The sequence below is a fragment of the Cervus elaphus genome, chromosome 6 (assembly GCF_910594005.1).
Source record: "Cervus elaphus chromosome 6, mCerEla1.1, whole genome shotgun sequence".
NCBI lineage: Eukaryota > Metazoa > Chordata > Mammalia > Artiodactyla > Cervidae > Cervus > Cervus elaphus.
This window is the reverse complement of record NC_057820.1, coordinates 48,296,520-48,324,426: the sequence shown is the minus strand read 5'-3', so window position 1 is coordinate 48,324,426 and position 27,907 is coordinate 48,296,520. Positions and strand designations below refer to the sequence as shown.

The following is a 27,907-nucleotide window of genomic DNA, read 5'->3' as shown; positions in this document are numbered from 1 at the left end:
CTGTGGTGTTGGAGAAGACTCTTGAGAGTCCCTTGGACTGCAAGGAGATCCAACCAGTCAATCCTAAAGGAAATCAGCCCTGAATATTCATTGGAAGAACTGATGCTGAAGCTGAAACTCCAATACTTTGGCCACCTGATTCGAAGAACTGATTCACTGGAAAAGACCCTAATGCTGGGAAAGATTGAAGGTGGGAGGAGAAGGAGACGACAGGGGATGAGATGGTTGGATGGCATCACTGACTTAATAGACATGAGTTTGAGCAAGCTCTGGGAGTTGATGATGGACAGGGAAGCCTGGCGTGCTACAGTTCATGGAGTCGCAAAGGGTCAGACATGACTGAGTGACTGAACGGAACTGAACTGCTGACCCAGATTACAAAGGAATTTGGCCAGTGACAGGAAAGCAGGTGGTGTGATTACCAGGTCTCTGTGGATGAAGCTGTTTCTCTCCAGGTACTCCATCCCTTCACATACATCTTGACACATGCTCAGCAGCACGTCTCTACTGAAATGGCCTTGTCTCTGCCGGAGGAAATTCAGAAGGCAGCCCCTCTCCATGAACTCAGTGACAATGTAAATGGGTTTCTGCTGTGTGCATACACCATAAAGTTGTACTAACTTCGGGTGTGTCAGTTTCCTGGGAGGGAAGTTAGGCATACACAGAGTTACTGCAGAGAAAGAAACCACCAGGGGGATGTTAGCTGGCAAGGGGCCACTTCTGAATACAGAAAGGGGAACAAGAAAAAACACAGAAACTTACATCATCACTTTAGCTTCTTCTATGAAGTCTTCCTCACACATGGCGCCTTCCCGAATAGCTTTGATGGCTACTTTGTACTGAGCTCGCCACTTGCCAAGCCTCACCACTCCAAACAGTCCACTCCCCAACTCTCTCATAAAGGTCAGCTCTGAAGGGTTAATTTCCCATTTCTCTGTGAGACAGAAGGGGAAAGTGGTTAAAATTTAAGCAGGAGAACACAGTAGAAATCAGTGAGAAACAAACTATAACCGAAGTCAATCTAAAAATTATACAATTCATACTATTACTGGTAAAACAGAGAGCAGACTTGCAACCTGCATGTAAACTACAGAAGGTGGCTTTCTACTCTCTAGGAGGATGGACCCATTCTCAGCTGTCATAATAAAAGCAAAGTGAACTGAAGGAAAGAAGATGCTGCATAATCAGCTAATGATGGAGCTTGAAAGTTAAAGGCACTCTTTTTTTTTTAAACAAATACCTCCTCCTTTACTATTCCTCTCCTTCAGGTTTTTTTTTTTTTTTTCAAAGTCCATCAAGTTGGAAAGAGTTTAACCTGTTTAAAAGGCTTTCACCAGTAGCACAAAGACAATCAAGTTGGATCTCTTCTCTATTAACCTCCATCTTTACATTCCCGTGGGTAGCCAGCCAGGTGAGAACCAGGAAAGACTTTGATATAATTTAGAAGTAACATGGTAATGCTTCTTTTTCACTAACAGGCAGGGTTTGCTTTTTTTTTTTTGCCAAATAATGAATAATGATAAAAACTGTAGGGTTACTACAGCTATTAAGTATAATCATCTAACATTTCAGACTATAAACTTCTATAAAAACAGTTCCACTATGTGGAATTCTACACATCTAAACTGGTCTTGTGATAATGGGTTCTTTACAAGAAAAATTACCAACACAACTACAAAAGGAGTTACCGTAGCTGAATCCTGCAGTGGTTGGTGCATTCTTCCCCTTTGTGCTAACTGGGTACCGCAGCCTTGTGACAAGTCCTAGAAATCAAAGAAAAGTACTGTAACTGAATTCACTCTGAATCATTCTGCATAGTAAAACACTAAACTAGAAATTCACCCACAAAATTCATTCCTTTATTCACTTACTGCTCATCTTCTGTATGTACATGCAGCCCTGTGCTATATGCTGGCAAAAAGTTAAAGGAAGCAGAGAGGGAAGATGATCCTACTGTTGTCAAAACCAAGTCTGTGTGCCTGATCCATGGTGAGGCCAAACAAACCAAAGTGTCAGAGTTTGGAGCAGATAAACGTTTATTGCAGGGCCGAGCAAGGAGAATGGGTGGCTTGTATTCAAAAGACTCAAACTCCCTAAAAGCCTTTCAACAAGGGTTTTAAAGACAGTGTTATGATAGGGGATCATCTGATGAGTGATTAGTTCATGGACTTTCTACTGATTGGTGGTAGGTAACAGCATGATGTTTCAGGAATCTCAATCATCAGCTTTCTAGTTCCAACCAGTCTGGGGTCTACCTGCTTGTGGTCAGCAGGCAGTCAACACCCTCCACCCAGATGGGGGTCTTAGTTTCTTCAGAGCGACTCAGAAGTAAGCATCAGATTGTTACCTATATCCTTTCAGGAGGAACTACGAGTCTGGTAACTCTAATCATGAACTGCTTGAGCCTGTCCTTGGGAATTCAGGGGAGGCTTTTTTTTTTAAAAAAAAAACAAACAAGAAATGGGAAACACAGGGGTTTTTGTATCCAGGAAGGCCCCACAGGGTTCTACTTGGTTTCACTACTGAGTTGACAATTTCATATTTTTTAAATATACATATGTTTTTATTCATTCAACATTATTTTTTTAAATGCAGTGTTTACCAGGCACCATGCTAGCATACTGTCTTTGCAAACACTTTAAAGGATGTTTAAAAGTTTCCAAAAATTATGATCAATTATTGTATCATGTTCTTTCCCAGTATGAGATTTGAATTATAAAATGGAACTACAGTAGTCTACTAAAAATTAAAGTGATTCACCTGACATAACTCTGTATTTGTAATCTCAGCATAAAAACTGGACTCTATAGGGAAGGACATGGGAGTGAGGTTCAAGACGGAGGGGACATATGTATACCTATGGCTCATTCATACTGATGTTTGGCAGAAACCAACAAAATTCTGTAAAGCAATTATCCTTCATTAAAAAATAAATTAAAAAAATAAAGCATTTAGTAGAGAAAAAACAAAACAAAAAATTGGACTCTACAACATTAATGACTGGGAATACCAGCTACTGGAAATCAGACAGGTACATTAAATCCTTCAATTTAAGTTGCTTAAGTACTAAATAAGAAATCCCAGGTATTTCACCTATAGATATCTTGTAGCACAATGTATTTTCTCTAATATACCACATCTCATAGTAATTTAATATTGTTATGTACTTCTCTGTCTCCCCCACCAGATGATAAGATTAATAACATCTAGTTCACCATAGTCTCCCTACAGCCTGACATAGTTACTGGCATGTAGTAGGCATTTAATATATGTTTCTGAAATGAATTAACTGAGAGAATGATGAAGAATAAAATTCACACAAGAATAAAAAGAAAGAGCGGAATGTGAACACTGAAAAAGAATAGAATAAAAGATAAGAAAAAGTTCTTTGGGGGATAAATTGATATGAAATTAGTTCATCAACATTAAACACAGAGTTGCTATATGATCGAGCAAATCCATTCTTAGGTAAGTACCCAAGAAAAATGAAACATGTTCCCATGCAAAAACTTGTACACATATGTTCATAGCAGCATAACTGAAGAGTCAAAAGGTGGAAACAACCCAAACCTCCATCAACTAATGAATGAGACAACAAGGATAAACAAACCCACACGATGGATTACTACTCATCAATGAGAAGGGACAGAGTGCTTACAGAGGCTCTGACATACTGTACTCAAAGAAGCTGGTCACAATAGATCACATATGGTATGACTCCATTTACATGAAAAATCCAGAACAGGCAAATCTATATAGAGAGAAAGCAGACTAGCGGTTGCCTAGGGCTGGACTGGTGGAGGGGGTTAGGTGGTGACTATTAATGGGTTCAAGATTCCTTTGTGGGGGATAGTAAAAATGACCTTATATTATGGTGACAGTTGACACAACTCTGTAAATTACTAATTTACGAACACATCATACAGATGAACTTTTAGGGAGTGTAAATTATATTTCAGTAACGGTTTCTATCATTATCTGAGAAAAGTAAAGAGAGTCACAAATAGCAACAGTCTTGGCAAAAGCCTTCAACAAAACACCCAGAGTTAATTTTTCATAAATTGGGTTGGATGCTTGGCTAACCTCTACTCGGTTATAGCTTTGAAGTCAAGAGCTAGAAACCTCTCTGTCTCACCCTGTGGCGCCTCAATGGGCAAAACTGTGGTCTCTGGTTTTGCTTTTGGTGTTTGGTTTATTCCCAGTGGCGAGTGTGGCAGAGATTCAGGAAGACGGGGAACTTGTCTGGGACACTATTACTCTAGTCTCTAGAAGCCTCCAACACGGACCTAAACCCAAGCTGCTCATCCGGCGGCTTCTGTGACACCTCTGACACAGACATATGTTGAATTTTAGTCTGATACTGTTAAAGGAAAAAAAAAAAAAAATTCAACAACACTGTCACAGATGGTTTGGCAGGCTTCATTCAGCACCACTGAGATAGGTCCTAGGGACCACAGCAATGGGCTTTTAGAATAGGGGAGAGAGATGGACTCAACTCCAAATACAGAATGGGCAAGTGAGAACTTACAGCCAAGGAGAGGGGTAGGGTTCAGTGGGTGGAAAATTACTAAAAGAAACATCAGTGGAGGGAGGAGTGGGGATGGTTCTAACTAAGTCAGCCTAACAGGAATCTTGCAGCAAGATTATTCTCACTGAAGATAAGCCAGGGCGCCTGACTATCACCCAGGGGATGACTGGAGATAAGGCACTCAATCAGACATTGAGGGTGCTTATATATGTGTCAGATCTCAAGGGTAAGAGGTTCTGGTTAAACTGACATAGCAGGGTTATTGCTTAAAATTGGATTTTATAAGAAAATGTACTGATGGACCTAGGAGATGATTTCAGAGCCTGACTAAAGTTTGGTCAAACAAAGAGTCTTTGTCAGCACCAAGGGTATAAATCACAGAAATGTGAACATTTGCCACCTACAACAAGAATAACTTGCATTTAAAGGTCAAGACTGTAATCGTTATTTCTGATTTTTCTTTGTATATATCATTTCCTTAATATGCAATAATTTTAAATCAATGACATTCCACAACTAATTACAATATAAAATTGCTCAAGGAAGAACTCACCATAATGTCTAATTATTCTAATTATTATATTTGAAATAGGTTTGAACAGCTCACTTACCTGCTGCATTGTGCTTATGGTATTCAATAATCTCAGGAATTGAACCAAAAGCATGTTTTTCTGCCAGATAATACTTCTTTGGAGATGTCATTGTTTCCTTTATATGGTAATGCCTGAAGCCTGAGGAACCTTCTCTGTAACAAAAATCCAAATGTGTTAGAACTAAGTTGGAATAACATAACTTCACTTGTAAGAGATTTTCTACCAGGGTCCCTACACATAGCCCCATCTAGTCTCCAACACAAATTTTCTTTTTCCCCATGTTCTTCATAGTTTCACCTTTCAAATTAGCAGATGGGATTTAAAGTGGTCACTGATAACATCATTGATATCTTGCATGAGATTTTAAAAAAGAATGTCTACCAACTCCATTTACTAATAGTTTAAAGTCTTAAAATAGCAATTCACTGGCTACTGTTTTTTGTCCCTGCTATTGATGGTACAAATGTTCAGAGGAATTTATTCACTCTAAAAGTGAATAAACTGGACTTATAGAACATATACAACTTCTGCTTTAGATATCTTTCTGTAACACAGACCTTGACTCATCTGCTCAAAGTCCTTTTCAGAGAACTCTTGCTGATGTTAAGATAAAGCTCAGACTTCACATTTCCCTCTCCGGTTCCTCTCTCCTCCCTTGCCCCACCCCTCTCATTCTACAGTCTAGTTACCATATACTTTCCTCAGCTCACCAACTGCTCCTTCACTTCTGGGGCCAGCAATTTCCTCCTGTGTCAGAAACATCTGTTCCCCTCCCTCCAACCTCCACCTGCCTCACCCGTCAGGTCTCAGACTGGATGTCAGCAGGCAGTATTCATGACTCAGGCAGATGTGTCTGGGCTATGGACCCCACTACCCTGCCACGCACACGCTCTGCCCAGCACTCACTCATACACACCAGCACTGCCTGTGTGCTTCTCCGAGAGAAGTTCCCACCAAGCGACTGGCGTGCTGGTTCTGCGCTTTGCTCACTGTGGCAGCTTAGTACCCAGCACAGTACAAAGTAATGATCTGTGGAATGTTGCTAAGATTCCTATGTGTGTGCTCAGTCCCTCAGTGGTGTCTGACTCTTTGCAACCCCATAGACTGTAGCCTGTCAGGTTCCTCTGTCCATGAAATTCTCCAGGTAAGAATACTGTAGTGGGTTGTGATTTCCTACTCCAGGGGATCTTCTAGACTCAGAGATCAAACCCAAGTCTCTTGTATTGGCAGTTGTATTCTTTACTGTGCCACCTGGGAAGCCCCAAGGTTTCTATAGCCATTCTCAATAAATACATATGCAGAAAATGATGAGGAAAATTACTAGATATGAATACAAAAATGTTATAGACTTTAGGGCTTCCCTGGTGGCTCAGAGAGTAAAGAATCCGCCTGCAATGAGGGAGAGCTGGGTTTGATCCCTGGGTCAGGAAGATCCCCTGAAGGAGGGCATGGCAACCCACCCCAGTGTTCTTGTCTGGAGAATCCCCATGGACAGAGGAGCCTGGTGAGCTATAGTCCGTGGGGTCACAAAGAGTCGGACACGACTGAGTGACTAAGCACAGCACAGCACAGAGACTTTGGAAATCAAGTTCAGATTTTTAAATTCTGAATTGCAGCTTATTTTTCAAAAACTAGGAATCCATGCAAACTATATAAGAACTGCATTCAAAAATTCTGAATTAAAAGAGGGAGATTACTTACCCTCCAAACTTTGTATAAAGGGAGACTGTATACATGCCTGGTTGACTGGAATCTCTTACCATAAAACCACCTTCTTTATCCTAAAATCCAAGTTAAGAAAATTTTTATTTCAATCCAGTATCAATGCTATACAGAAGATCCAAGAACTCAATCTTATGATTTTATGATTTTTATCCTCTGCCTAGAAAATCTGGTTGGAGAAGCAAAACTTACCAAGAGGTAAGTCAGCCACATGACCGTCTCTCATCTACGTGACCTTTCACTTCACATTACTGGACCGTGAGATTAGTTAAAGAAAGCACACTCATAATTCCACATAGTTGCAACTCTTCACACACACACTAGTAGGAGACATTTCAACAAGATAATCTCTTAGAACCATTCCAGAACTGACAGACAAGGTTTTGCAATTCCTTTACTTCCTGGACACATGGGGAAACGGTTACTGAAAAAGGTATTTCTTAACGACTGGGTTTCATTTCATACATTTCTCATGTTTGCTAGAAGTCCTGAATTCTAACTCAATATCATCTTTGTCCACATAGCATTTTTCCTGTAAATATCTCAGTGCTCTTTATAGAAACACTTTAAAAAGTCCTTAATTCCCCTAGAAATCTATGTTAAATATCACTCTTTACAAAAGGAGAGACAGAAGCACAAGCAACTTAAGCAGAGAAAACCAAAAGGCAGAAACACACTGAATGGTCAAAAGGTAAATCCTCATCAAGTTCTAAGCCTAAGAGCAAGAAATAGAAGCTAGGAACCTCAAACACCTCTCCACCAATAACGCCACAATCAGTCTCCAACACTGAAACTGCTTGGAAAGTGTGCCTAACAGATGAAAATAAAACAGTTTTTCCTTATTCCTAGGAAAGACAATGGAATGAAATAAAGCCCCCAAAATAAATTTGATAAGAACAATTAGGGACAATGATCATAATAATTTATTGGTCAGTAAAACTTTTTTTCCCTTGATTTACGTTTCCCGTTACTTACATTATTTGCTTACACAAAATTTCCTGGAAATGATTTTACTCTATGAAGCAGAATTATTCCTTTTTCTTTGCTGGAAGATTTTCTAGTAAAACACGTTTTGTTTGTTTGTTTGCTTATTTTCTTTTGTTTTTGGCTGCACTGTGGGGCATGTGAGATCTTAGTTTCCCAACCAGAGATCAAACAGGTGCCCACTGCAGTGGAGAAGCAGAGTCTTAACCACTGGACCACCAAGGAAGTCCCTCATAAAACACGCACTTATTGAAAACTTACTCTGCTCTGATATGTTCTATGTGGATCTACTCAGTCCTCAAAACAGTCTTTTGAGGTAGGTACTACTATTATCCCCTCGCCTGTGAGCAGGTGAGGAAATGAAGCACAGAAAGGTTAGAAATCTGCCCCAGGTCAAAGGGCTGGTAAGCAGCAGAGCCAGGATTGAGACCCCAAGTCTCTCTAGGTACCCAGAGCAGCCTTTCACTGTGGAGCCGCCCACAGAGTGGGGGGAGAGGTGACATGTCATATGAATCAAGCATCAGCTGAGTTCAGTTCAGTCGCTCAGCTGTGTCTGACTCTTTGCAACTGCATGGACAGCAGCACGCCAGAATTCCCTGTCCATCACCAACTCCCGAAGCTTGCTCAAACTCATGTCAATAGAGTCAGTGATGCCATCCAACCATCTCATCCTCTGTCATCCCCTTCTCCTCCCGACTTCAATCTTCCCCAGCATCAGGATATTTTCAAATGAGTCAGTTCTTTGAATCAGGTGGCCAAAGTATTGGAGTTTCAACTTCAGCATCAGACCTTCCAATGAATATTCAGGACTGATCTCCGTCAGGATGGACTGGTTTGATCTCCTTGCAATCCAGGGGACCCTCAAGAGTCTTCTCCAACACCACACTTCAAAAGCATCAATTCTTCAGCACTCAGCTTTCTTTAGAGTCCAACTCTCAACATCCATGCGTGACTAATGCAAAAACCATAGCTTTGACTAGACGGATATTTGTTGGCAAAGTAATGTCTCTGCTTTTTAATATGCTATCTAGGTTGGCCATAGCTTTTCTTCCAAGGAGCAAGCATCTTTTAATTTCATGGCTTTCCATTGTTTCTCCATCTATTTACCATGAAGTGATGGGACCAGATGCCATGATCTTCGTTTTTTGAATGTTGAGCTTTAAGTCAACTTTTTCACTCCCCTCTTTCACTTTCATCAAGAGGCTCTTTAGTTCCTCTTTGCTATCTGCCATGAGGGAGGTGTCATCTGTGTATCTGAGGTTATTGATATTTCTCCCAGCAATCTTGATTTCAGCTTGTCCTTCAACCAGCCTAGCATTTCTCATGAAGTACTCTGCATATAAGTTAAATAAGCAAGGTGACAATATACAGCTTTGACATACTCCTTTCCCAATTTGGAACCAGTCTGTTGTTCCATGTCTGGTTCTAACTGTTGCTTCTTGACCTGCATACAGATTTCTCAGGAAGCAGGTAAGATGGTCTGGTATTCCCATCTCTTAAAGAATGTTCCAGTTTTTTGTGATCCACACTGTAAAAGGCTTTGGGGTAGTCAATAAAGCAGAAGCAGGTGTTTTTCTGGAACTCTCTGCTTTTTCGATGATCCAGTGGATGTTGGCAATTTGATCTCTGAATCAAGCTTAATCACCTGCTATTGCTCTCTTCCAGTCTGGGCTTCCCAGGTGGCGCTAGTGGCAAAGAACCTGCCCGCCAATGCAGGAGATGTAAGAGACACGGGTTCAGTCCCTGGGTCCGGAGGGTCCCCTGGAGGGGAAATGGCGCCCCACTCCAGTTTTCTTGCCTGGAGAATCCCATGGACAGAATCCCATGGAGCCTGGCAGGCTACAGTTCATAGGGTCACAAAGAGTCAGACACAACGGAAGCAACTTAGCGTGCATGCATGTACTGCTCTCTTAACATAAACTGTAAGAAATAAGCACCCAACCAAACCTCAACTAGGGGTAATAAGCAGGAGATAAAATGAGAAAGCACAGGTTTAAAAGAACTATTACTAAATAGAATAACGAGGTCATAAATGCAGAGAACTATAGAGGCCATCTTTTAATACAACATCTCTGCCTTACAGATGCAAAAAACAGACTAGAAAAGTCACAGACAGCCTTGGATGGGTCTCCTTATTCAGTCCTCTTAGTTTCCTCTAGACTAGATTTCATCTTGCCACTGTAATTCTTTCTAAAGTGTAAGAAGTTTAGCATATTTCTAAAGGCAACTAAATACTGTGTTAACACTTCATTTATAAATGATAGCATGTAATACTGATGTTAAAACTATTTTAAAACAACTTGAAGCAAAAAAGAAAAATATATATAAGTACTAACATTAAGGTAGCAAATGATAAATCAGTAAGAAACAGTAAAGAAAATGTTGGCCATGTATAGCTGTTATCCACTGTTATAAATTTGTTGACAGGAGTTTGAGCAAAGTCCAGGAGACGGTGAAAGACAAGGAAACCTGGCCTTCTGCAGTCCATAGGGTCGCAAAGAGTCAGACAAGACTGGGCAACTGAACAACAGTAAGTTTTTTCCCCCTTGAAAAACACACACTGGAGTTCAGATCCCTGGTACTTCAGAATGTGACCTTCTGTGGAGATTTACAGAGGCAATCAAGTAAAAACGAGGTCATGGGGCGGGGAGCCCTAATTTATGTGGCTGGAGTCCTTATAAAAGAGAAATCTGGACACAGCCAGATATGCACAGAGGGAAGAACCACGGGGAGAAAGGGAGAGAGGCCTCATTCAGACCCCTCCCTCACAGCCCCCGAAGGAACCCAGCCTGCTGACATCTGGGTTTCAGGTTTCTTTTCTTTTTTTTTTTTTCCATTTATTTATATTAGTTGGAGGCTAATTACTTACAATATTGTAGTGGTTTTTGCCATACATCAATATGAATCAGCCATGGATTTACATGTGTTCCCCATCCTGAACCCCCCTCCCGCCTCCCTCCCCATCCCATCCCTCTGGGTCATCCCAGTGCACCAGCCCTGAGCACTTGTCTCATGCATCAAACCTGGACTGGCGATCTGTTTCACACTTGATAATATACATGTTTCAGCGTTGTTCTCTCAGATCATCAGGCTTCTAACCTTCAGATCCATGAAACAACAAGCTTCTGCTTGTGGTGCTTCGGTACAGCACCCAGTTTGTGACACTCTGTTTACAGCAGCCCCAAGAAACAAATATAGCAGCCTTCACTTTTAAATGATTTTTTTTTAAATTTGTACTTACATCATGGTATTTTTTTAGGCTTTGGTCACAGAGGTAGGTGGAATTACTAATCAGGGATTCACTTCAATTGATTCTGTGTTGAAACCAAACCCACAAAACAAGTACAAACACTTACCTCATTTCTAAGGAGTTGCTCTGCTTTGCTCCTATTCATATTTCTGCAATACCATCTGAACAGAAAAAGATATGTTTAAGACCTCAGGTATTTTAATTGTTCTTTTTTCTTTTTAGAATTAGCAAGGCAATACTCCTCACCAATGACAAACATTAATTAAGAACGAGATATTATGCATAATCTCTATAAAATAGAAAACCACTAGTAACATTTGGATATACATACTTGCAGACTTTTTCTACCCATATTTTTATAAAGACCCATATATATGCTGACATTCTCATTTTCATTATTAAAGTGAGATCAAACTATACTTGCTCTATCAGAACCTGGATTTTTTCACTTAACAGTGTGAAACTTCACACACATCTTTGCAAAGCTATATAGTTCACAGCCTGGATGTGCCATAATTTATTTAAGCTCTTCTTTATTAGTAAACATAAAGATCATTTCCAATTTTTCACTATTATAATAACAGCAAGAATGAATTTTACCCCACAGACTCAAATATGCAGGAAATATCACTACATTATTGTCTTTAATTCAAGTTAAATCTAATCCCAAGCCTCCATCAGGCAGTAGATTTCATCTCAACTTATCATGAAGACTCCCCTAGTGAACTTCACAAAGGTCCCAAGTGTTGAAAGAAACAGAGCAAAACAGAAGTGGAGGCCTCCTGGGTCTTCCAGACGCACTGGTTCTAGCACAGTCCTGACCCCTGGCAGCCTCCTCAGGTGTGCTGCAGGAATTCCTCCAGGGCCAAGCAGTGGCGCCTGCCCCCTCCACTCTGCGCTAAGCCCCTGCATATCAGCGCCCCTTTCAACCCTCGGGAAATTTTTCGTAAGGAAAGATGGATACTGCCATCTCCCACTTCATGCTCAGAAGTACACCCTTTCCCTTGCTTTCCACAGCTCAATCTCTCCATGGGATTATGAGCAAGTTGGCCAAAGAAGATGAACTCAAAATGTCAGGTTTATTTATTTTTTTGGCCGTGTGGCATGTGGAATCTTAATTCCCGACCAGGAATCCACTCCCACCCCCACCCCCTATGTAGGAAGCATGGAACCTTAACCACTGAACCGCTAGATAAGTCCCTCAAATTGTCAGCTTTACTGTTGGGTTTTTGTTCTCTGTTGTTTTGTTTTAGATGGCCTTTTGTGGGCAGAACCCTCCACCAGTCATATTTCCTGAGGGTTCCAATATTATGAAACCAGCTTGGCCCCTCTAAACACGTGAATTTCCTATCACTGTTATGAGCACCTGCTTTTGGCCCAGCAAACACCATAAGACAAGCAAATACAAAGGCCTTCCCTGACTGAGGAAGAGAAAAACACAAAGAAAAAAAAACAAGATCTTTTTTTGTCAAGATTCTTTTAAGCAGTTGTAGCAGCCAAACACAAATTATAATCTCAATACAAGCCAGTAACTTATTTTATTTGGAGCCTGAAATGATTAACTAGGCCTCAGAATTGTGGGTATTAAGATCTCATTGCTGTGGACCCCACTTTATGAACTGGGCCATATTCAACAACGCTACAGTTCTGATCAATTTCTGAAAGCAACTGAGAAATAAAATAAAGGAGATGGGGACTTCCCTGGCTGTCCAGTGGTTAAGACTTCACCTTTCAATGCAGGAGCTGTGGGTTTGACCCCTGATTGGGGAGCTAAGATCCTACATGCCTTGCGACCAAAAAAACGAAACATAAAACAGAAACAATATTGTTCACGAATTTACTAAAGACTTTTAAAATGGTTCACATTAAAAAAAAAAAACAAAAGGAGAACAGATTGGATTCTGTCTCTAAAGCTTTCTCATTGATAGAGGAAATATTTATCTTCTTAAAAATAGTCATAAGAAATAATTAGGAACAATAACTGGGGCTCTCATTACGCATTATAAACCAGCAGGACCTGAAAGACTGAAAAATATTCTCTTAACTAATCACAGAAGATCCAAGTCCATATTCTCACAGCAAGAGTAAACAATGGAGGTTTAGTCTTACAGTGACATGCAAGTAGTCAGCATAACGAGACTGTGGCTTTCAAGAGGAATTAGATATGAGAAACTCAGAGGGGGAAAAAAAAGGTCCTTTCCTCACTTAGTATATTCAAGCTCCTAGGAAGGGATAAAGAAAATAAGGAAAGAAAAGGAATTCACAGCACAAATCCTGTTCTAAGCAGTCACTTTTATGGCATTTGCAGGTTCCAGGGACAAGAGGCGGCTCTGCTGAACGCATCCCATGGGAAAGAACGATGTGCGGGGCAGGAACGCGAGGACGCACACACGGGCAGGAGGAGAGCTACAGCTCTGGGACGCCGGGATGCGCATCACTCACAGGACTGGGACACAGATGCCCATGGAAGATCAGTTAGCTCCCCTTGAAGGGACAGTGTATCTCTAGAAACAATGTCCAGGATTTGTAAGTAACTTGTCATTCCCTTCTTAGATATCAAAACCCTAATGGGAATGAGGGTTTCAGACTGGCTAGTCACTTCAAACACTTAAAGGGATAAGACTTCATGGTGGTATCTGAATCGAGGGAAAAAGGAGATTTAGGGATACCGAGTCCTTTCTGGAAAGGAAGGACCCTAAACAAGCTTCTTGGGGAGGGTGGGCTGGGTATATTATAAAAAGGAGGCAACAGGTACAAATTAACAAAAAAAAACTGAAAACAACCAATCAATGAGCTATAAATCTTAGCCGGTTCTCAATTTGGTCCTTGCCTCCTGGACTTTTCCTGTCTAAGGGCCCTTGCATTCCTGTCACCTTCTTCCTTTAATGTGTTTCCATCAAGAACATGTTCCTGACCACCACAATGAGTCCAGTTTCTTTCCTGCAGCACTTCCACTGGTTCTGTCCTCCCCCAACTGGGACCTAATGTAGAGGTGCCGACACCCCGGGAGCTGCAGGTTGGCAGTCCTGAGCCCAGTCCAGTGGACAACCATTGCCTGGGACTCCTCCTGCCCCCAAACAAACAGCAGAGGGGCTCTTGATTCAGTTTAGTTCAGTCCAATTCAGTTCAGTTGCTCAGTCATGTCCGACTCTTTGTGACCCCATGGACCATAGTACGCCAGGCCTCCCTGTCCATCACCAACTCTCAGAGTTTACTCAAACTCGTGTCCATCGAGTCAGTGATGCCATCCAACCATCTCACCCTCTGTCATCCCCTTCTCCTCCTGACCTCAATCTTTCCCAGCATCAGGGTCTTTTCCAATGAGTCAGTTCTTCATATCAGGTGGCCAAAGTACTGGAGTTTCAGCATCAACATCAGTCCTTCCAATGAACACCCAGGACTGATCTCCTTTAGGATGGACTGCTTGGATCTCCCTGCAGTCCAAGGGACTCACAAGAGTCTTCTCCAACACCATAGTTCAAAAGCATCAACTCTTCGGCGCTCAGCTTTCTTTAGAGTCCAACTCTCACATCCATACATGACTAATGCAAAAACCATAGCCTTGACTAGACAGACCTTTGTTGGCAAAGTAATGTCTCTGCTTTTTAATATGCTGTCTAGGTTGGTCATAACTTTCCTTCCAAGGAGCAAGCATCTTTTAATTTCATGGCTGCAATCACCATCTGCAGTGATTTTGGAGCCCAAAAAAATAAAATCTGTCACTGTTTCCATTGTTTCCCCATCTATTTCCCATGAGGTGATGGGACCAGATGCCATGATCTTAGTTTTCTGAATGTTGAGCTTTAAGCCAACTTTTCCACTCTCCTCTTTCACTGTCATCAGGAGCCTCTTTAGTTCTTCTTCACTTTCTGCCTTGGGTGGTGGTATCTGCATATCTGAGGTTATTGATATTTCTCCTGGCAATCTTGATTCCAGCTTGTGCTTCATCCAGCCCAGCATTTCTCAGTGGTAGGCGCTGACAGAGGGCATCAGAGGGCAGACAGACTAAAACCACAATCATGGAAAACTAGCCAATCTAGTCACATGGACCACAGCCTTGTCTAAATCAATGAAACTAAGCCATGCCATGTAGGGCCACCCAAGACGGACGGGTCTTGGTGGAGAGTTCTGACAAAATGTGGTCCACTGGAGAAGGGAATGGCAAACCATTTCAGTATTCTTGCCTTGAGAACCCCATGAAGAGTACGAAAAGCAAAAAGATGGGACACTGAATGATGAACTCCCCAAGTTGGTAGGTGCCGATATGCTACTGGAGATCAGTGGAGAAATAACTCCAGAAAGAATGAAGAGACAGAGACAAAGCAAAAACAATACTCAGTTGTGGGTGTGACTGGTGACAGATGCTGTAAAGAGCAATATCGCATAGGAACCTGGAATGTCAGGTCCATGGATCAAGGCAAATTGGAAGTGGTCAAACAGGAGATGGCAAGAGTGAACATTGACATTTTAGGAATCAGTGAACTAAAATGGACTGGAATGGGTGAATTTAACTCAGATGACCATTATATCTACTCCTATGGGCAGGAATCCCTTAGAAGAAATGGAGTAGCCATCATAGTCAACAAAAGCATCTGAAATGCAGTACTTGGATGCAATCTCAAAAACAACATAATGATCTCTGTTCGTTTCCAAGGCAAACCATTCAATATCACGGTAATCCAAGTCTATGTCCCGACCAGTAATGCCGAAGAAGCTGAAGTTGAACAGTTCTATGAAGACCTGTAAGACCTTTTAGAACTAACACACAAAAAAGATGTCCTTTTCATTATAGGGGACTGGAATGCAAAAGTAGGAAGTCAAGAAACACCTGGAGTAACAGGCAAATTTGGCCTTGGAGTACAGAATGAAGCAGCATAAAGGCTAACAGAGTTCTGCCAAGAGAACGCACTAGTCATAGCAAACACCTTCTTCTAACAACACAAGAAAAGACTCTACACATGGACATCACCAGATGGCCAACACCAAAATCAGATTGACTATATTCTTTGCAGCCAAAGATCAAGAAGCTCTATACAGTCAACAAAAACAAGACCAGGAGCTGACTGTGGCTCAGATCATGAACTCTTCACTGCTCTTGGTTCAGCAGCTGGCAAAAGGTTTTTTTAACCCTGGAGACATTTAAGATGTATTACAAGATGGGCTTTAGCAAAATCCAACACCAACTGTGGCATGGAAAGACAGCAGGAGTCAGAACTGAGAACAGGTTTTTCGTCTCTCATGCAGCCAGAACTGGCACCCTGCCACATGGTATCCCCAGCCTTGGGGGGAAGACAGGTGAGGGGGTTCCCACAGCAAGTCCCCTTAGTCACGCAGAGGTGGAGTCAGGCACCCAGAAAATGCATGGCGATGCATCATAAACTTCCTAAAACCCTTATGTGTAATCCCATGAGTCACAGGGGTAGTTCTTACACTCAGTTAAGGATTATCTGGTTTCCAAGCACTTCCCTCCTCAAATTATCAGTCACTTCTCTACCAGATCCCTTTAAAATCAGGTCCAAGTTTCTACCTTTAGCATCTTCCCCAAATTCTAAAGATATGCTCTATTTTCCTAAAACTTATTTCAGAGCAAAAACACTATTTCAGTCACATGTTTTTTATACCCTCATCTACTTCTAAAACACCTTTGAAGGGGTCACACCACTGGGAGCTATGACTTTTGAATCTGTTAATCCTTTTCTAGACTTTTAAGGTACATTCATATTACAGGAAGTGACATGGACAGAGGAAACAGCTTTGTGCTGGAGGTGGTGGTGATGGTGTTGTTTTTAAAGAAGTGAAGGAAGCATCAAAATACCACCTCAGAATGACCACAAGCAGTATTCGGTATATATGAGCTTCTCACTAAAACCTAGCTACACACTGCTAGTGGGCATATGAACAGCAGCCCACTTGCTTTCTCTGAAAAGTAATTTGGCAGCATGCATTAGAAGTCTTAAGAAGTTCATAACTAGCCTTTAGCCCAGTACGTAGGTTTTCAAAGATCTAGTTTAACACAGTAAGCAGAAAGAGGTATCCCAGTATTTTTACATAGTAAAGATGCCAAAACATTCATGCCACACAAATAAGAAAATTATTTTATAAATTATAACACATCCAAGTGGCTATATGCCTGGTTATACTCCTTAAGATCTCACACAGTGCATGATACATGCTAAGGTCTCAGTAAATATTTGAAGAATGAAATATAGTACAATTATGAAAATGTTTTTGAAGAACATTTAACGGTATGAGGAACTGTTAAGTGAATTAAATAGGATATAAAACAGTATATACAGCATGATTCTGTTTTTTTTAAACAGTAAAAAGACTGAAAGAAAACATACAAATGTTGACAGAGTTCAGCTCTAGTTGATTTATAATTTTTTCCTTATTAACATTTTTCATGTTTTCAAACAATTTTAAAACAATAATCACATATTATTATTATAGTTAGAAAAAATAAACAATCATGCTTTTTTAAAGGCAACTCTGGGAAACTGTATTTTCATTTCTTAAATGAATGAGCAATGAGCTATATTTCAAAGCCAGTTAAGCTGTGATTTGTTTAAAATCAATTTAATTATATTCACTCCTATAACTCAATTCACACATAGTATGTTCAGGTGAAGTGTATATTAGAAACTAATTCTTACAGCATCATTTACCATCTTAGACAACTAAGTTAAGAATAAGTTGGGATCACCTTATAAAGACAGTGAAAGATAACCATTAGTCCCCCAGATGCCTTACATAATTAGGAAAAGAAAAACAATGTCTGGTTCTCCACATTCACAAAATAATCTTTTACTTACTCATATTGATCTAAGTTGTTTGATTTCTTTCCTGTCACATAATTACTTGGGATATATCCTTCACTCCTAGAAATAAGAAAAATACTTTAGATAAACTGAAATTATTTTACTGATAGAGTATTAAGAGGAAAATTACTGTCCTTCTGGAATAATTAAAGAATAATATTGCCTAAAGCTTATAAGAAAGACTGGCTGACCCTCAATAAGTCTATATATCTATAGTATTTGATGCTTTACAAAGGACTTCCTCGTTGGATCCTTACAAAAATTCTGAGGTAAGCAGACATTCTTGTACCCACTTTTTGGTGGGGAAACCAAAGCTTAAGAAGATTGAGACTTTCTCAAGGGCTCAGAACTAGCCAGCAACAGGGTCAGAACGTGAATTCTGAACTTGTGACTCGGTTCAGAGCCCTTCCTAACGTTCTATGGTGCTTCTCTTGAATCCACACTTTCTGGGGATGTTTTAAAGAAACCATTACTTCAGGAAAGTGGAAGTGCTGGATGAAAACAACTACCACTCCAACTCCTCAACAGTCTGTGCAGTACACTCTTTCACAGAGAGTAATCCCTAACATCTACATCAGTACCATCTAGTCACTCGTTAAAAAGACAAATTCCTGGGTCCTACCCAAGAGATATGAACTGAGGAGGCCTGTGTGGGGCCAGAGAACCTTGGATTTTTACCCTAGATGACTCCTGTGTACATTAAAGTTTAAGGAGCAATCATAGTAGGTAGAATCTTGACTGGAGTCAAGAATTTCAGCAGAAAAAGAGATATGTGTATAAAATTTCTAAGTTGAGTAAAAATGCTATAATTCTGAATTTGAACTGCTGGTAACAGCTCATAATATATGCACACATGAGTGTATACATGTGGCTCTGTGCACTGAGAAAGGCCTAGAAGCAAGGGCAATCCAGCAGCAATAGAATCCTAGGACCCCACCTGTTGTCTTTAAATATTATTTCATATGAAAATGAGCCAGAACTCTTTGGGGAAATGGCAAATTGCAGGTTTGACCAGGAAAAATACAAGAATGAAACTGAGCTCTTTTATTTTATTCAGAAAGCAAGGAAGCTGAGAAAGAAAGGCTAAAAAGACCCCTAACAAAAATAGCTACCACTGACGCATGATGGGACAATCCAAGCAAAAAGAATAATGAATGCAATAGGAAAAAAAAACAAATATGAAACTATCCATGCTTCTCCTTCTGTTTAGTCGCTCAGTCAAGTCTGACTCTTTGCAACCACATGGACTGTAGCCCACCAGGCTCCTCTATCCATGGGATTTCCCAGGCAAGAATACTTGGAAATGGGTTGCCATTTCCTTCGCCAGGGGAATCTTCCTGACCCAGGGAGTGAACCCATGTCTCCTGTATTGATTGGCAGGTGGGTTCTTCACCACTGAGCCAACTGGGAAGCCCAAAATATCCATAATAACACTTTTATTTTATTTTTTTTTTAGCGTTCCTTCAATTTTTTTTTTATATGTTTCAGTGTTGTTTACTTATTTTTTTTTTTAATTTTTAAAAGTATTGGTTACCACTGTTACCAACAGAGGAAGCTTGGTCATCAGAATTAGAAAAATCACAAAAAAAAAAAAAAATCACCATTTTGCTATCCTTAGCGAAATAATCGATATAAGCAATAATCATAAATGGATGCTAAAATCATTAAGTGAAACATTGACGAAGAATTTTACAATGGAGGAATAAAGTTGACAAACATACCTCAGGTATGTTTACCTGCATAACCTTGGCATCATAAGAAGTGGAACCACCAGATATACGGGACATAGATACTTATTAAATGACACCATGTGGAAGCAAATAGCTTAATCTAGATTGTGGCTCACTATAGAGAAAAAGATCTGGTTTTATCAATAAATCAAAAATGGGGGGAAAAAGGGCAGGGATTATTGTAGAATAAAAGAGAGACATGAGACATATCAGCCAAAATGCATTGTGTGGACCTTGTTTTAATCTTGAGTAAATTGTAAAAATACAGATTAGAGCTAATCAAGGGAAACCAGAATTACAGATTTGGTACTATCCTTAAACCTGGGCCAGAAGGGCCCCTGTTCTGACCTCATACTTTCGAGGGAATGCTGAAGTCCATCATTCCTCAGCTGGACCATCACCTGAAACTATGGCCTCAGAATTCGCTGCCCATTGCCAAGCCCTACATGGGCCTCTCCAAGGGGCTTCATTCTCTGAAAACCAAATGCTCCTGCCTGCGTGTGCTCCTCCAGCCCAGGTCCAGGAAGTGACCAAGCTGGGAGGTGGCGTTTGCCAACCAAATGGACAGAATTTGGATGAACAGCTGGGAGACGCACATGGTACATGTGAGGTGGAACCAGGGATAGAAGGGAAGGAGAAGGGAGATACCCTGGGGAGACGGCCGGCCCTCTGTGCACCGTCACATTCTGGCACGGAACTCCAAGCCAAACCTTGCTTTCCTTGTCATTTTGAAGGTATGTTTGTCAAGTTGGAGGATAAATTATACCTTATTCACCAGTTTGTCAGCTTGACTTATAAATATTTAAATATTTGATATCTGGGCTTTTATTTGTACTCTTCTTCTAATCTTAAAAATGCTGGGGGAAAGCCTACAGATGAATTTTTTAAATTATTATTATTATATTATAATGTTGGGGTTCCCTGGTGGCTCAGACGGTAAAGAAACTGCCTGCAATCAGGAGACCCAGGTACAATCTCTGGGTGGGGAAGATCTCTTGGAGATGACAATCACTACTCACTCCAGTATTATTGCCTGGAGAATTCCATGGACAGAAGAGCCTGGTGTGCTATAGCCCATGGGGTCACAAAAAGTCAGACACGACTGAGCAACTAACACACACACACATGATAATGACACAGCAGTTGTTTAAAAAAATCTTTAGCAATTAGACTTGGGGGTGAAATTTCATGATGATTTGAATGTACTTTAAATACTCAAAAAAAAAAAAGAAAAAAAAAAAGAACAGCTGGGAAGATTTTAAAATTATGACCGACCAATTTCTGAAGTCAAGTGACAAGAGGCTCCGCTAAACTATTACGTATCTTTTGGATATGTCTATAATTTTTTTAAACATCTTGTTTGGCAAAGAAAAAAAAGCAATGACGACCTTCCTGTAAACACAGATGAACAGGTTTCCATAAAGGTGCTAATGCACAGCACTCAGGAGATGTACCGCTGCTAAGAAGTGAGCAGCAGACATGGGCCCTGCTCAATCCAGAGGCTTCCATTGCTTCTCCAGCAGTGACCCTGGAACGGCGGGAGTGGGGGGGGCAGTAGGTGGGGGCAGGAGGTAAGAAAGTGGATTTGCATGAAGGGAATGCTCTAATCAGGACAAAAAGTCCTCCTCTTCTTATTCACAGGAACTCAGAATAAAAATAGGGTTATACTACAGAGGTAAGCACAGGATACAGAGCTTTCCTAATGAAGCTTAAGATACACACCCCCCCCCCCGCCCCCACAACGTTTATCATATTTACCCATTATTTACCAATAATAAGGTTGAAAGGACTATTCTCTTTAAATCCTATTTAGTATAAACAATATTGTTTTTAAACTTCTTGAATGTATGCATTTTAGACATAGGTGCATACACACATACATATAGACAAACACACACTCACATTCTCTCTTTCTACAGCAAATCTAAGATTACTTATTTACTTTGAGGGGCAGGGGGAGGGGAAGAGACCTAAAATGTAATCTCCCCCAAGATCAAAACAATCTAATTCAAACATACAATGGATGAGAAATACAGTGTAATGGATTCTAATTTCTGGAAAGAAATGGTTGATCCACTTACATTTATTGAGTCACTAAGAATACACTGTGCTACTAAAAGGTAATAATGTATATTTTCATTTATGGCTGCTGAATTGGTCTCACTACATAACAGTTACAGATTATCATCTTCTCACTCAGTATTTAACTTCCAGCCACACACGGTGTATCATCCACAGGGAGGGAATACCTACCCGTATTTATCTCTTGCTTTCCACCAATGAACATCATTCTTTTCCAATATGATATACTCCTGGCCCCTCTCTAGTCTGAGATCATGCGCTTCTGTTGCTTGGAAATCATACATGGCTACAACTATTTCTTCACCGTTTTCTTCTTCAGGCGGAATTGGTGGAGGAGGCCTTCGCTAAGAAATGGAAATAACACGTGAAAGTTCAGTCTTCTATTTGAAGCTGGGTGTGAAGTGAAACACTAAGCACTGCGCATAGGGCCACAGAATAAACTCTGCCGAAAATAACCTGGAGACTCGCCGCCCGTGCGTTTGAGGCTGTTGATGCTCCTGGGCCTCTCATGGGTTTCAGAATACAACCAACACAAGAGCAAAAACTGTCTTTAAACATCAAAAGGATTCTTCTCGGCGGCGTCAGGATTAGCTTACCAGGGAGAGGCAAGGGTAGAATGTGAGTGGAAATGACGACTAAAAGCAGATCCACCATTTAACGGCCTACAATGGGAAAAAGACCCACTTTCATCAGGTCTCCCACTTGAAGGAATCCATACTTCTTCATGCCTACTATGTGCAAGGTACACTCTAAGTACATAGCTGGCATACTTCTTCTCATTTATTTTTTTTTTAAATTGAAATATATAGTTGGGCTTCCCTGGTAGCTCAGCTGGTAAAGAATTCGCCTGCAATGCAGAAGACCTCAGTTCAACTCCTGGGTCAGGAAGTTCCCCTGGAGAAGGGATAGGCTACCCACCCCAGTATTCTTGCCTGGTGAATTCCCATGGACAGAGAAGCCTGGTGGGCTACAGCCCATGGGGTCACAAATAATTGGACGCGACTAAGCGACTAAGCACAGCACAGTTAATTTATAATGTTGCATTCGTTTCTGGCATACAGTGAAGTGATTCAGTATGTACTCTTTTTCATATTGTTTTCATTACGGTTTATTATAGGATACTGAATACAGCTCCCTCTGCTACAGAGTAGGACCTTGCTGTTTATCCTATCTGCTAATCTCAAACTCCTAATTTACCCCCATTCCCCTCCTTTCCCCTTGGGTAACCCTAAGTTTCCTTCCTCTGTGAGTCTGTTTCTGTTTTGTAAATAAGTTCATTTGCATCTTCATTTATTCTTAGTACTAATTCCATAAAAGTATACAATTTCCATTTTATAACTAAGCAAACAATGGCTTAAAGTCACTCTCATCAGATTCGTGCTGGATCGGGTCCCTCCCAAGTCCAAAGTACATGTGTTTTCTACCATATTCCACTATTCATAGGTATATCATTAAATCACTAGAGTCATTCCTTTGTCATAATACTGTGGTCTCAAGACTGAAATATTCCTCTAAAGTCCCGCACTGCTTGAATAATATTCAAAGCCAAAATACAGGCAGAATGACAGATGATAATAGGGCCCCCAGTGATAATTTCTGATGCATTTAAATAAATATTATTTGACACCAAAAAAAATCAAGTTAAGCCATAATCTATCCATTTCTGATATGATCCATGCAGGAGGCAACATCACAGGAATGAACAAAAACACACTTGGTAAACACACACTTAAAAAAGTTAGGGGCTTCCCTGGTGGCTCAGACGGTAAAGAATCTGCCTGCAATGCAGGAGACTAGGTTTGATCCCTGGGTCAGAAAGATCCCCTGGGGAAGGGCACGGCTACTGACTCCAGTGTTCTTGCCTGGAAAATCCCATGGATAGTGGAGCCTAGCAGGCTATAGTCCATGGGTTGCAAAAAGTTAGACATGACTGAGCGACTCTTTACTTCCAAAAGTTAAAGACCACCTTACTTTCTTTATTTCTGGCGCTGGTGTTGGAGGTAGTGCTTTTCTTATACCTAAAAATACAACAACAAGATAGGTTAAAATGCCATCTAACAATGATCAACAGTTTTAAGGAAAAGTAAACATAACAAGAAGTCCACTCTGACTCACTCACGCTGGTGCATGTTGCTTGTAATACTATTTTAGAACAGATTTCTTGAATGAACTGTAAAATGCCATAGGGATTGAGGCCATGTGTTACTCATTGTAAACAAATGGGATTACATCAGAACCAAAAAGCTCCTGCTCAGCAAAGGAAAACCGTCAACAAAATGAAAAGGCAACCAACGGAAGGGGAGAAAGTATCTGCAACCCACATATCTGAGAGGGGTCAGTGTCATAAATATACAAGGAGCTCACACAACCCAGCAGTTAAACAATAACTCAATTAAAAGTGGACAAAGGACATAGAATTTTTTTTTTAAAAGAAGACATACAAACAGCCAAGAGATACCTTAAAAGGTGCTCAGCATAACTAATCATTAGGAAAATGCAAATTAAAACCAGGAATAAGATACCAACTCATACATATTAGGATAGCAATTATAAAACCCACATGTGATAACAAATGCTGGTAAGGATGTAGAGAAAAGGGAACTCTTGCACTGTTCGTGGGAATGTAAATGATGTAGCCACTGTGGAAAATAACAGAAGTTCCTCAAAAAACTTAAAAATAGAACTACCAGATGATCCAGTAATCCCACTTCTGGGTGTATACACGAACGAAAGGAAAGCAGTACCTCGAGGAGACAATCTGCGCTCCCAGGGTCACGGCAGCGCATTTCACAACAGACAGCCTGAGCACTCACCAACAGAGGACTGGACGCAGAAAATGTGGTGTGTGCGGAGTATTCAGCCTTAGGAAAGAAGGAAATCCTCTCATTTGTGACAACGTGGGTGAAGCTGGGGGGGATAACGCTAAATGAAGTAAGCCAGACGGAAAAGGACAAATACCACATGCTGTGATTTATACGGGGAATCTTTAAAAAAAATAAACAAACTCAGAGAGAGTAGAAAAATGGTTGCCAGGGGATACGGGGTGGAAAAAATAGAGATGTTGGTAAAAGAGTACAAGCTTACAGTTATAAGATGAATAAGGTATGTTAATTATTACTATGTGTGTGTGTGTGTACATATATATATATATATATAACTGGAGAAGGAAATGGCAACCTACTCTAGGATTCTTGCCTGGAGAATCCAATGGACAGAGGAGCCTGGCGGGCTAGTCTATGGGGTCACAAGAATCACCACAACTGAGCAACTAAGCATGCACACACACACACATCTAGAACTAACACCGAAAAAAAGATGTCCTTTTCATCATACGGGGCTGGAATGCAAAAGCAGGAAGTCAAGAAAAACCTAGCGTAACAGGCAAGTTTGGCCTTAGAGTACAAAACGGAGCAGGACAAAGGCTAACAGAGTTCTGCCAAGAGAACGCACTGGTCATAGCAAACACCCTCTTCCAAGAACACAAAAGATGACTCTACGCATGGACACCACCAGATGATCAATACTGAAATCAGATTGATTATATTCTTTGCAGCCAAAAATGGAGAAGCGCTATACAGTCAGCAAAAACAAGACCAGGAGCTGACTGTGGCATAGATCATGAACTCCTTATTGCCAAATTCAGACTTAAATTGAAGAAAGTTGAAAAACCACCAGACCATTCAGGTATGACCTAAATCAAATCTCTTATGATTATACAGTGGAAGTGACAAATAGATTCAAGGGATCAGATCTGATAGGCAGAGTGCCTGAAGAACTATGGATAGAGTTTCATGACATTGTACAGGAAGCAGTGATCAAGACCACCCCCAAGAAAAAGAAATGCAAAAAGGCAAAATGGTTGCCTGAGGAGGCCTTACAAATAGCTGAGAAAAGAAGAGAGGCGAAAGTCAAAGGAGAAAAGGAAAGATACACACATCTGAATGCAGAGTTCCAAAGAATAGCAAGCAGAGATAAGAAAGTCTTCCTCAGTGATCAATGCAAAGAAATAGAAGAAAACAATAGAATGGGAACGACTAGAGATCTCTCAAGAAAATCAGAGATAGCAAGGGAACATTTCATGCAAAAGATGGCCACAATAAAGGACAGAAACGGTATGGACCTAACAGAAGCAGAAGATATTAAGAAGAGGTGGCAAAAACACACAAAAGGACTATATAAAAAAAGTTGTTATGACCCAGATAACCACAATGTTGTGATCACTCACCTAGAGCCAGAAATCCTGGAGTGCAAAGTCAAGTGAGCCTCAGGAAGCATCACTATGAACAAAGCTAGTGGAGATAATAGAATTCCAGTTGAGTTATTTCAAATCCTAAAACATGATGCTGTTAAAGTGCTGTACTCAATATGCCAGCAAATTTGGAAAACTCAGCAGTGGCCGCAGGACTGGAAAAGGTTGGTTTTCATTCCAATTCCAAAGAAAGGCAATCCCAAAGAATGCTCAAACAACCGCACAATTGCACTCATCTCACACACTAGCAAAGTAATGCTCAAAATTCTCCAAGCTGGATTTAGAAAAGGCAGAGGAACCAGAGATCATATTGCCAACATCTTTTGGATCATAGAAAAAGAAAGAGAGTTCCAGAAAAACATCTGCATTGTTGACTATGCCAAAGCCTTTGACTGTGTGGATCACAACAAACTGTGGAAAATTCTGAAAGAGATGGGAATACCAGAATACCTGACCTGCCTCCTGAGAAATCTGTATGCAGGTCAAGAAGCAACAGTTGGAAGTGGACATGGAACAATGAACTGGTTTCCAAATTGGGAAAGGAGTACATCAAGGCTGTATATTGTCGCCCTGCTTATTTAACTTAAATGCACAGTACATCATGTGAAATGCTGGGCTAGATGAAGGACAAGCTGGAATCAAGACTGCTGGGAGAAATATCAATAACCTCAGATATGCAGATGACACCACCCTTATGGCAAAAAGCCAAGAGGAACTAAAGAGCCTCTTGATGAAAGTGAAATAGGAGAGCAAAAAAGCTGGCTTAAAACTCAACATTCAAAAAACTAAAATCATGGCATCTGGTCCCATCACTTCATGGCAAATAGACGGGGAAACAAGGGCAACAGTGAGAGACTTTATTTTTTGGGCTCCAAAATCACTGCAGATGGTGACTGCAGCCATGAAATTAAAAGAGGCTTGCTCCTTGAAAGATAAGCTATGATCAACCTGGACAGCATATTAAAAAGCAGAGACATTACTTTGCCAACAAAGGTCTGTCTAGTCAAAGCTATGGTTTTCGTATTAGTCATGTATGGATGTGTGAGTTGGACCATAAAGAAAGCGGAGCACCGAAGAATTGATGCTTTTGAACTGTGGTGTTAGAGAAGACTCCTGAGAGTCCCTTGGATTGCAAGAAGATCAAACCAGTCAATCCTAGAGGAAATCAGTCCTGAATATTCATTGGAAGGATCAATGCTGAAGCTAAAGCCCCTGTACTTTGGCCACCTGATGTGAAGAACTGACTCACTGGAAAAGATCCTGATGCTGGGAAAGATTGAAGGCAGGAGGAGAAGGGGACAACACATTAGAGGTTGGTTGGATGGCATCACCAACTGGATGGACATGAGTTTGAGCAAGCTCCAGGAGTTGGTGATAGACAGGGAAGCCTCGCATGCTGCAGTCAATGAAGTCACAAAGAGTTCGACACAACTGAACAACTGAACTGAACTCTGTGTGTGTGTGTGTGTGTGTGTGTGTGTGTATACAAAAAGCAGGAAAAAAGACAAATAAAGTCTAAGGATCTAGTGTGCAACATGGCAACTATGGCTGATAGCTTTGTAATGTAAATTGAAGTTTTCTAAGAAAATAGAACTTAAATGTTTTCATACACTATTGCTGATTCATGTCAATGTATGACAAAACCCACTGAAAAAATAAATAAATTTAAAAAAAAAAAGATAAAAAAAAAAAAATGTTTTCATACACACACACACCCCAAAGGTAAACATACGAGGTTTTAATTAGCTCAATGAGAAGAACCCTTCCCAGTGGATAAGTATATCCAATCATCTCACTGTAAATTTTAAAGATGTTGCAATTTTGTTAATTATACCTTAGTAAAGCTGGGGGGAAAGGAGAGAAAAGCTCTGACAGTCCTTCCTTAGGTTCACAATTACCCTTACAGAATACACCTACCCTGAGAGTTTGAAGGCCGTGTTTAACCAACAGC

The 27,907-nt window shown here is 40.6% G+C and overlaps 1 protein-coding gene across 6 annotated transcripts in view; it reads right to left on the bottom strand.

Moving 5' to 3' along the window:
- TEC (tec protein tyrosine kinase) overlaps positions 1–27,907 on the bottom strand; it is a 146,295-nt gene that overhangs the window by 12,855 nt on the left and 105,533 nt on the right. For all 6 annotated transcript variants that reach the window (XM_043906841.1, XM_043906837.1, XM_043906836.1 and 3 more), the window contains 9 exons: positions 23,679–23,725; positions 21,879–22,051; positions 17,890–17,955; positions 11,184–11,238; positions 6,823–6,902; positions 5,140–5,273; positions 1,689–1,763; positions 763–934; positions 423–639 (listed from right to left, as the gene is read on the bottom strand). In XM_043906841.1, coding sequence (XP_043762776.1) covers positions 423–639; positions 763–934; positions 1,689–1,763; positions 5,140–5,273; positions 6,823–6,902; positions 11,184–11,238; positions 17,890–17,955; positions 21,879–22,051; positions 23,679–23,725 — 1,019 coding nt within the window. The remainder of the gene's footprint in view (positions 1–422; positions 640–762; positions 935–1,688; positions 1,764–5,139; positions 5,274–6,822; positions 6,903–11,183; positions 11,239–17,889; positions 17,956–21,878; positions 22,052–23,678; positions 23,726–27,907) is intronic.